This window comes from Cornus florida, unplaced genomic scaffold, assembly GCF_030987335.1.
Source record: "Cornus florida cultivar Cherokee Brave unplaced genomic scaffold, ASM3098733v1 CherokeeBrave_3.0.0_Hap2_Chr10, whole genome shotgun sequence".
In the NCBI taxonomy this organism is placed as follows: Eukaryota; Viridiplantae; Streptophyta; class Magnoliopsida; order Cornales; family Cornaceae; genus Cornus; species Cornus florida.
The window spans coordinates 60,078,034-60,089,715 of record NW_026775580.1 but is presented as its reverse complement, the minus strand read 5'-3'; the positions used below and the strand labels follow the sequence as shown (position 1 = coordinate 60,089,715).

Sequence of the window (11,682 nt, the reverse complement as noted above, 5' to 3'; positions counted from 1 at the left end):
AATATCAGTTTGGATGGAGTGTGAATGCCTTTTAGTTTCATTTATTGTCATAGAGTTTGTATATAATTTAATTCCCAAAACCACCGTCTACATTTTTATGCACAGCAAGATAATTATTTGTACAAATTAGAGAGTGACAAAGATATGAAACAGGAGACTCCATCTTTACCAGATATACATCAACCTTGGGACCAGCTAACTGGTCCAGTATGCAACTCTTAATCTGGGGTCCTGCCACTTCATGTCCCTTTGAACCAGCAGTAGGCAGGCCTGCTTTGATCAATTCTAAAATGTTTGGTATAGGGGGTGAGGTAGGTTTCAATAATTTGCCTATGCCAGTTCTTTATTTTTTTCCTGTACTTCTTTAGATGTACGCTTTGGAGAATTGATTGGTTTACAGACAATACACTGATTGATGGAATAGGTGTCTTGTTTGTCATATGATTAAAACAATTTTACTTCGTATTTATTGAGTTTACAATTGAGTCCGGATCCACCCCCTTCCCCTTTAAAAAGTCATTTTGTTGCTTTATGTGATCAATTTCTAGAGTTTCACTAAACGATAATACTATTATTTGGTTCCAAAAGGAGGGACTGGATTGGAGTGGGAGATCTGATCTTCAAGGATAGGTTTGTGCCTGTGCAAATAATTAAATGAATGCAAAATCAAATAATTTCATATGGTTATTTCATTTCCTCCATAGATATTTTGCTTATTTGCTCTTCAAGTGTCCAGATCTGTAAGAGTGTCTCCATCTTCAAAAGTAAGTAGGACCGATTAAGTTACGTTAACAACACTTCAGCTGTGTGCATGACAGGGTGCCGGTGGCAGTGCCAGTTCTACGACTTCAGCACTTTCAAAACTAACAAACAGACTCAACTTCTTGAAGGAACGACGTACCCAAATTACAAATGAACTTCAAAATTTGGACAAAGGTCGGAATTCAGGTCAACCTGTCCAAATCGTTGAAAGAGGTCAAGGTTCAGAATCTCGAGGATCATCAGGTCAATCCTCGGAGAGAGGCAGAGGATTTGACAGCGGCCAGTCTCTCCAGAACCAAGAGAAATGTGCAGCAACAGAAGGCCAATTGGTCCAGAATACGGAAACAGTTAGAAAATCAGATGGCCAATCACTCCAAAACCTGGATAAATGTAGAAGATCAGAATCCGTAACAGTAGCCCTAGACAAAGGAAAATCAGAAAGCTTTCCAAGTGCAAGCAAAGGTCGAGAAGGCCAATCTCGCATGCAAACACCAAGGACATACTCCAGATGATGCAAGGTCTGATTTTGCTCTTTTGGCATTGTTTCTGCATACAACAACAACATGACCTATCTCATCGACTATTTAGGTCTTGGTAGGAACTCTAAAGAATTGATTCTGATGTCCATATTTATGGTAAGTGCTGCTGAAGTTCATACAATGCCAAGGATGTATAGATCATCTAGTCTTCTGTAAGTTGATAATTTGAAAATCCTGATTGTTGGGTTTCTCTAAGTAAAGGTCATTTCCGTAATTTGTCATTATCAATGTGTTTTTCGTTGGAGTTGGTCTAAAGCTTGTTAAGCCCAATGGATGCTGTATTCAGATCTTGGTTTCAAGTCTCCTCCAGTGGAGCTTGAGCACCTTCACTTGATTACCAAAGGAGAGAGGTTTTGTCATTCAAATGTAAATGAAATGGGTGGGATAAAGTTGTTATTTGTTGAGTTAACCTGTTGGCCAATTGTGGAATTACTTTTGCTTGAAAGTGTCAATATTGCACCTTTTTCATCCCCATCTGCATATCTAATTATTACACTCAGGTTACGACCGAGTCGCACTTTTACCATGTTTTGGAGTACTTAATTGGTGGTTTGAATTTAGAATTGGAGTAAATTTAGTTAAAAATTTGAACTAAATTTTCTTTAATTCAATATTTCAATTATTAAATGGGTCGAGGTTAAACAATTTCACAATTTCTATTATGACGGAATCACACTTTTGCTATATTTGGGAGCACTGATGGTGGTTTGGATTTGATTTTGAAGTAAATTTACTCCAATTTAAAGCTCCAATTCGGTTCTTCCACATGCAATATTTCAATTATCAAATAGGTGAGAGGTTGAACAATCTATTAATCTTGATCAAACTCGATTTTATTAACTTTTAAATATTTTAGGGAAACTCATTTTCGGTAGACAAAACCCATTTTCTTAGACAATTTTATCTTTTTTTATTTTATTTTTATATATAAAGGTAATTATACTTATTCCTTTATAAATTTATACTTATTCCTTTATAAATCTGTCATTGTCAAATATGGTCGCTGTGAACGAATATTATTGTAAGATTAGGATTTTTTTTAAATGTAGTTGATAGGGAAAAATATAAACCTACCCTTCTCTCGATAAGATTGATTAGATTTTCATTATCAAAGATAATGAAATCTGACGTGGTTCAACAGGTAAGAATAATCCTATTATAACTGGAAGAGGTCAAAAGGATTAAATCATATCCCCGACAAATCTGGCAACAAATCTCCTATGATTTTGCACAAGTGGAAGAAAAGATCAACCATCGACATTGGCGGAACGATTTTGATTCCAATCGACAGCCATAAATAGGGCACCAAGCTATTAAAGAAGGTACGACGTAAAAACTATTATTAAGCCTTGCCTTCTTTTTAGGCTTCCGTGACTAATTTGATCGTCGGAGAGCTCATGGCAGGCACCATACCGGTGCCGTCAAGGTTCATCGATCTTCTCCTCTCTTTCTTGTAGGAAAACGGTATCGTATTGGACTGCGCGAATTTCAGCCTCAACAGTTCGCGCCGTCTGTGGGAATGACGATTCCCTTAAATGAATTAATTACTCGTTGGGTATATACATTTGCAGTCCGGTATGGTTACTGAAGGAACACCGACGCAGGGATCTTGTCAAAGGGTAGAGTCGGGTGAAAACCTGTACATCCCAAACTACCAGGCACGGTTTGCAGCGTTGGAACTGCAGGTTCAAACTCTGAGTCAGGGTATGAACCAGTTGATCCAGCAAAATGCAATGCTCTTGCAACACCTTGTTCCACCGGTTCAACAAAACTTTCCAGGACATGATCTCTTAAGTCCAAACGGAGGTAATGGGAATCTTGAAGAGAAGGATAATCATCCCCCCCAAAATGAGACTGAAGTGGAACAAAGTTAGGTGGGAACCTGACATAGAGAGGTGGTTCACCCATCTCTCCCACGGAGTTCCCGACCTCCTAAAAGTATAGCCTTCTATCTTAAGGAAAAGACAAAGAAAGTTACCCATCTCGACTTGCAGATCAAGGATCTCAAGGGAAAAATGGAAGATGTAATGTAGGCTATGAAAGGGAAAGGTCCTGCCGCCGTAGATGACCTGGTACAAAGGATCAACCTGCCTTTCAGCCCCGTCGTTATGAAATGTCCACTACCTAGCAAGTTCAGGTTGCCCTCGTTTGAAAGCTTCGATGGGACCAAAGATTCCCTCGATCACTTGGAAACTTTTCAAGCTTTTATGCATTTACACGCTGTGCCAGATGAAATCATGTGCCGAGCTTTTCCTACTACACTTAAGGGATCAGCGAGAGTTTGGTTCAACAAGTTGAAGCCAGGAACCATCAACACCTTCGAAGAATTGAGTAAGCAGTTTGTGAGCCACTTCATTACAGGTCAGAGGCATAGGAGGCCGGCTACCTATCTGTTTACCGTGGAGCAACAAAAGAAAGAGTCGATTCGGGAATACATCACCCGATTCAACGCAGAGATGTTGCAGGTAGAAGAGGTAGACGACAAGGTAACTTTGACTGCTTTCATAGGAGGACTCCAAACCTCCAGATTCTTGTTTTCCTTATCAAAAGAACCTCCCACCAGCATGATAGAGTTGCTGGTCAGAGGGCAAAAACACATCAACGCTGAAGACACCATGAGTGCACGGAAGGAAGGAAGAGGCCAGCCCCTCTCGCCAGGGATGAAAATAATACCAAATATAAGAAATCGTTCTTCAGCCAGAGCGACAGCACATATCATGAGAATGACTCAGATGAGTATATCGATTAGAAATTGTCTCACGGCTGGAATTAGCCTTATCAAGTCATTCATAATAAAGACTGGGGGCATCTTAGTTAATCATTTTAAATAGAGGGTAGCTCCATCACGTGTTATTTTGTTTTTAATAAGCCTTGAGGCAATGATGGTCTTTAATAAAATTCCTTTTAGTTTATACGTGCAGTATCCTCGTACTATAAGGGATAGTAAATGAGTGTCCTATATTACAAGGACCCGGATTGAGTGAATTCTGTAATCTGTATCCCCGTACTATAAAGGATAGTAAATGAGTGTCCTGTATTATAAGGACCCGGGCTGAGTGAATCCGTACCCCCGTACTATAAGGGAATAGTAAATGAGTGTCCTGTATTACAAGGACCCGGGCTGAATGAATCCCATAATCCATATCCCCATAATATAAGGGATAATAAATGAATGTCCTGTACTACAAGGACCCGGGTTGGATGAATCCCGTAATTAATATTCCCTTAAAATAAAATAAAAATTCTTTATTAAAGAGGTGAGTTGAGTAAAACTCGTAAAGTTCAATTCCCTTATTAAGGAGTGAAATTCATACAATTTATTTCCTTATCAAAGGAAGAGTATTGTTCCCTCGGGTGGCAAAAAAAAAAAAAAAAAAAAAATTCCTGAGTTACTATTCACGTGAATAGTGCCGCGGGTACTGTTCACAGGGGTATCAAAAAAAAAACTATTCATGAACAGTATTGTAGACACTAAAATTTTAGTGAACTTTAATTTGGACAAATAGACCCATTAAATATGGGCCCAATGTTTAATTAAGTTATTTAATTGGCCCAAGTATGGTCCACTTAAATTATTTAATTAAGCCCAGTCTAGAGTCTAGATAGTCAAATAAGAAGAATAATTATTCCTAATAAAATATATTTGGAATAATTATTTTTAAGGATAATTATCATAATATATCCGGCCCGGCCCAATTATAGTTTTTTTTCCTTATCAGGAGATGACACGTGTCATCATCCTATTAATCCAAGAAGCCTATAAATAGAGGCTTGGAGGAAGAAAAAGGAGAGAGGATTCAGAATTCAGAAGTCTACAAATTCAGACACAAATTCAGAATTCAGAAGTTCAGAGACTCAGAAATCCAAAGACTCAGAATTCAGACACAAATTCAGAATTCAGAAGTTCAGAGACTCAGAAATCCAAAGACTCAGAATTCAGACATAAATTCAGAATCGAAACCCAAAAGCGAAGAACATCAAGCACATCCAACAACGTGCCGTTCTTCATCAAATTCCACATTGATTCAAGAACAAGCTCGTGCAGCCCTTGGATCCAACCAACCAAAAACAAGGAGATCGAATCAGAGGACCATTCTTTTTTTGTAAAAAGATATTACAAAGGACTGTACTCCACATTCATAAATTAATAAAATTCTATTTGCTCCATATTTTATTTCTATTGCAGACTTACAAAATTTGTGTGTACAAATTTGTGGCACGCCCGGTGGGACCACCTTTGCCTCTCATCTCTTTCTCCTACCATCAAGTTTCTTCTCTATCAGATTCTATGGCTCCCCCTAAGATTCAGACAGACAAGAAAGCCCAAAAGAACATCACTATTGCAAAGGTCGACGCTAAAGCCACCATGAAAAGTGGTACGAAGACCAAATTAAGCGATGGAAGTACCTTGACGGGCCCTGTGACACGTAGCAAGTCCCAGGCGATGGCGTCATTCGAACTTCAGCAAGATGTGGTGAAAACTAATCCTGCAACACCGGCGAACGTGAAAACTCAACATGTCAAAAACCTTGACATTATTCCAGAAGAGGCTCCACCACCAAATTCACTTCGTTCTATCTATGATGCTCACTCTAGTCTCGGTTCACCCCCAGAGTCACCACGTCCGACTTCGGAGCAATCAATCACTTCAAGGAACGTGGATTCTCAAGGCCTATCATACTCAGATGTGGTTGCTGCAATGATGACTGGAGCTGCTACGGTGGAGGAACAACTAGCAACTATGGCTCATTCCATTGAGAACCTCACAAAGACTATTGAAGAAAAGGACTTGCAAATCGCTACACTAATGAATAAATTGGAAGTTCAGACCTTCGGTGAAACACCAATGCCATCCGGGAATCGTGCAACTTTCACACCACCACCGTCTGGGAAACCTACATCTTCTACAGCAATACTAACGGAGAATCCTAATTCTATAGCACAAGGTACTCACAGGGAGAATCCCAAACAGACGCCGGTGACAGAACAAGCGACCAGTCAAAACCAGACGCTGGGGATAGAACAGGCGACTGGTCAAACCAATCATACCTCTTCTTCAGTCTCTTCATTATCTGTCGAACAATTGCAAGATATGATAACGAATACAATCCGAGCTCAATATGGTGGTGTCTCACAGAGCACTCTCATGTACTCAAAGCCCTATACAAGGAGAATCGACAGTATGAGAATGCATGTAGGATACCAACCTCCGAAGATTCAGCAATTTGACAGAAAAGGTAACCCCAAGCAACACATTGCCCATTTTGTCGAGACTTGTAACAATACCGGAATAGAGGGGGACTTACTAGTCTAACAGTTTGTCCGGTCCCTTAAAGGAAACGCGTTTGAGTGGTACACTGACCTAAAGTCAGAATCAATTGATAGTTGGGACCAGATGGAACGAGAATTCTTGAACAGGTTCTATAGCACTCGTCGTACTGTTAGTATGATAGAGTTGACTAACACGAAGCAATGGAAGGATGAGCCTGTAATCGACTACATTAATCAGTGGAGAGCCTTCAGTCTTGACTGCAAGGACCGTTTGTCAGAAGTATCTGCTGTGGAGATATGTATGCAGGGAATGCATTGGGGCCTACTCTACATTCTGCAAGGCATAAAACCTCGCACATTTGAGGAATTGGCTACGCGTGCCCATGACATGGAGATCAGTATGAAATCCCATGACGGCAAAAGTCTCATGACTATAGAACCACGCAAAGATAAGAAGGACTGGAAGAAGGGCGACAAGTCATCAAAAAATGCGGCTAAAGATTCAATGGCTATCTCAACCACCCCAATTAAGATATCTGTTAAAGATGACAAGAAGGATGATAAAAAGCCTCGCCAGTTTCAAGAGAGGGAGAGACAGCGTCCTACGCTAAAGGAGTTAGAGAAGAAAGAATACCCCTTCCCCGATTCCGATGTTCCTGGCATCTTGGAATGTTTACTTGAAAGTAAAGTTATAGAACTCCCTGAATGCAAACGTCCTCCAGAGATGGGATGTATCAATGATCCAAAATACTGCAAATATCATCGCATTATCAGTCATCCAATTGAGAAGTGTTTTATCTTCAAGGAGGTGGTGATGAATCTGGCAAAACAAGGAAAAATCTTGTTGGATACAGACGAAGTTGTAACTTCAAATCATACTACTGCTACTTTGACAACCTCTGTCGTGGGGAGTGCTCGTTCTCAACCTTTAACTTCGGAGGTATCTTGCACAACTATCAAGTTTGGTTCATTGGAACCAATCCCAATCTATATTGGCCAAGGGAGTGTATGGGACATTTCAACATTTGGAAGGGTTTTTCCTCAGGATGATGAAGAATGATGGACTCCGGTGACAAGAAAGAGACCACGAAAGCAACAAGCTAATATTTTTCAGACTAATTATTCTGACAGAGGGCAAAGGAAGAAGAAACCCCAATATCACCATAAACAGTCTGGCCATAACAGAAAATGGGTCAAGAAGACACAATCAACTAAACACACCTCTATAAGCAAAAAGAGTCAGAAGCCTATTACTTTGCAAGAGTTCTTTCCAAAAGGATACCTAAATGACGAAGTTGAAACAACTTACATGGTTTCAACTAAGAAAACAAGCCTTAATGATGAGAAGAACGAGGATCAAGATGAAGTCCAGACTGTAGAGAACCATAATACAGCCATCATTGAAAAATCTGATGATGATGAAGTGGTCAGAGGTACGTTTGAGTCATGTTGTGCACCAATTGTTTTCACGGACGAGGATCTTCAGTTGGGTTCGAAGCCGCACAATTGTCCTCTCTTCGTCTCCGGTTACATAAAAGAACGAAGAGTTACTCGTATTCTTGTTGATGGTGGCTCGGCGGTGAATCTAATGCCAAAATTTACGATGAAAAATCTTGGCATCACAATTGACGAGTTATCGCGTAGCCGTCTTATTATTCAAGGTTTTAACCAAGGAGGACAGAGAGCTATCGGCATGATTCGGGCAAAGCTAACTATTGGCGAGCTCCAAGCAGAAACCTTATTCCATGTGATTGATGCAAAGACGTCCTACAATTTGTTGTTGGGAAGGCCTTGGATACATAGTAATGGCGTCATTCCATCGACTCTTCATCAGTGCTTCAAATTCTACAAAAATGGCGTACAAACGGTTGTGGCTGATCATAAGCCATTTACAGAGGCAGAATCTCATTTTGCCGATGCCAAGTTCTATATCGATCATGATACACCTTCGGAAGTGCCCATCCCAAGCCTTCCGTCTACACAAGAGATTCAATCTACAAAAGCAAAAGAAGCATTAAGTGATCCACTAGACGTTTCGGTGACAGACATTGTAAAGGTAGCTAAAACGCGAGGGGTCTCGATAAAAGCACATCGGACGAAACCTATTTTAAAGTATGTTCCAAAATCTCAACGACAAGAAGGGCAGGCACCTGTTATCGAGATAATTGAAACTAAGGAATTTAAATTAAAGATGTCACAAACCAAGGATAAAGAAGATATGCAAAAGCTTAAAGGAGAGTTAACTCTTCCTCTCCCTAAGATTCAGAAGTCTTCGCCTTCCAAGTCTCCGTTAAAAGGGTTCGTGCGGCCTTCTCAATCTATGGTTGATCATTTACCACTTCCAAAACAAAGGACCGACGAAGGATTCGATCCTAAAGCATACCAACTCTTGGCTAAGTCGGGGTATGATTTTACAAATCCTGCAAGCCTTGGAAAACTGAATGCTGAGGTCACCGGTGAGAAGGTGCACGGCCTCAATGAGACATAGAAGAAGTTGAAAGATCAAGGGCATAAAATCATTTCACCTAAGTCTGGTCTCGGTTTCGTAGCTTCTGAGCCACTTCGAATTCAAATCACAAAGAGGGATAAGAAGTCAAGCACCTCATACATTGGGTTTGAAGAAGTTGAGAATGAACAAGATCAGCAGACTGGGCATCAAAAATCAGTCTTTGACCGTATAAGAGCTCCATGCGATCGAACATCTGTATTCAACAGGTTGTCAAGCTGAGAATCAAATGTTTCAAGTTCTCATATCAGCAATTTGCCTCGTACCTCTGTTTTTAACAGAATGAGCTTTCATGACCAAGGAAGAAAATCTGCACAACCTCAATCTCGAAAGTCAGTATTTTCTCGAATTGGTACTATCCATGATGCACCACTAAAAAACAGCAAGATTGTGAAGTCAAAAGAAGCTAACATCGACATGGTGAATAATAGTGAGGTTCAGAGCCTAGTGCCTTCGCGAATGAAACGTAAGACAGAGATAGATGTCACCAATGATGTTACATTGAAAGCTCAAAGGCGAACCATTGTATTTACTAATCAATCAGCAGAAGTGGATAGAATAGAAGGCACTGGCGAATCGTCTTGTGTTACTTCATACCATATCACTGTTGAAGAGGAACCTGACTATGAACAACCAGATGATATCGAGAAAGCTCCACCAACACTAGAAGACGGGGGGCAGGCTACTGTTGATCAACTCAAAGAAATCAACTTAGGAACTGACGATCAACCCAAACCAGTTTTTGTTAGTGTATTCCTAAACCCCTCAGAAGAAAATTATTACTTTCAATTATTGTCTGAGTACAAGGATGTCTTTGCTTGGACATACAAAGAGATGCCCGGTCTTGATCCTAAAATTGCAGTGCACAATCTCGCTGTCAAACGTGGGACACGTCCGATTAAGCAGTCTCAACGTTTCTTCCGTCCAGAACTAGTTCCAAGGATAGAGGAAGAACTTAACAAATTGATTGAAGTAGGGTTTGTCCGTGAGGTCAAATATCCAACATGGATTTCGAGCATTGTTCCAGTGAAGAAGAAAAATGGACAGATTCGAATCTGTGTGGACTTTCGTGATTTGAATGAAGCATGCCCAAAAGATGATTTTCCTCTTCCGATCCCTGAGCTCACTGTAGATGCAACCACTGGACATGAAGCTCTCTCTTTTATGGATTGTTACTCTGGGTACAATCAGATAAGAATGACTCTGAGGGACGAGGAGTTAACTGCCTTTCGCACTCCTAAAGGCATATATTGTTACAAAGTTATGCCCTTTGGACTAAAAAATGCGGGAGCAACATACCAGCGCGCTATGCAAAGGATCTTCGACGACATACTCCACAAGATCGTTGAATGTTATGTTGATGACTTGGTGGTTAAGACAAAAGAACGAAGAAATCATTTACAGGATTTACGTACTGTCTTTAATCGCCTTCGAAAATATCAACTTAAGATGAATCCCTTTAAATGTGCATTTGGTGTGACTTCAGGAAAATTCCTGGGATACGTCGTACGTCATCGTGGTATTGAGATTGATCCTAATAAAATTGAGGCCATTCAAAAGATGCCGCCACCAAAAAATTTACGTGAACTTAGAAGTTTACAAGGTCAACTTGCATTCATTCGTCGGTTCATCTCAAATTTAGCGGGTCGTTGTCAGCCTTTTAACCGACTCCTAAAAAAAGATGTTCCATTTAATTGGGACCAATCATGCCAAAATGCTTTTGATAGCATCAAAAAGTACCTTCTCAATTCTCCGGTATTGGGAGCACCGGTACCTGGAAAGCCACTCATACTTTACATTGCTGCGCAAGAAGAATCGCTGGGTGCCCAACTTGCTCAGAATAATGAAGAACATAAAGAGAAGGCATTGTATTATTTAAGTCGCAGACTCACCCCGACAGAGCGAAATTATCCTCCAATTGAAAAAACATGCCTCGCACTTGTCTTCGCTTCTAAGAAATTGAGGCATTATTTTTTGGCTCATACGATACATCTTGTTGCAAGGGCAGATCCTCTCAAATATGTCATGTCTAAGCCGGTCCTTTCCGGACGATTGGCGAGGTGGTCAATTTTGTTCAACGAATTTGAAATTATTTATGTGCCACGAAAAGCAGTAAAAGGACAAGTCTTAGCTGATTTCTTAGCTGACCATCCTATTCCAGCCGATTGAGAAATTTCTGAAGATTTTCCTGATGAAGAAGTCTTCTTTGTGGACATCCTCCTTCTATGGATGATGTTTTTCGATGGGGCAGCACGATCAGATGGGGCTGGAGCAGGTGTAGTTTTTGTTTCTCCAAAGAGACATGTCATTCCATACTCTTTTGCACTTGTTGAAAACTGCTCAAATAATGTAGCTGAGTATCAAGCCTTGATTATCGGCCTTCAAATGGCGAATGAGATGAACATCATGGACCTCGAAATATATGGAGACTCTAAGTTGGTGATCAACCAACTTCTTAAAGAATATGAGGTTAAGAAAGAAGATCTAGTACCGTACCATCGTTACGCCTCTCATTTGTTGGAACGGTTTGATAGCGTCATACTAGAGCACATTCCAAGAAAAGAAAATCGGATAGCTGATGCTTTGGCAAATTTGGCTACAGCA

The 11,682-nt window shown here is 40.3% G+C and overlaps 1 protein-coding gene across 1 annotated transcript in view; it reads left to right on the top strand.

Annotated features, from left to right (window-relative positions):
- Positions 1-1,710, top strand: part of LOC132278575 (rho GTPase-activating protein REN1) — a 48,118-nt gene extending 46,408 nt beyond the window's left edge. Inside the window, exon 24 of the mRNA XM_059780395.1 lies at positions 819-1,710. Coding sequence (XP_059636378.1) covers positions 819-1,274 — 456 coding nt within the window. The 3' untranslated portion in view covers positions 1,275-1,710. The remainder of the gene's footprint in view (positions 1-818) is intronic.
- The last annotated feature ends 9,972 nt before the right edge of the window (positions 1,711-11,682 follow it).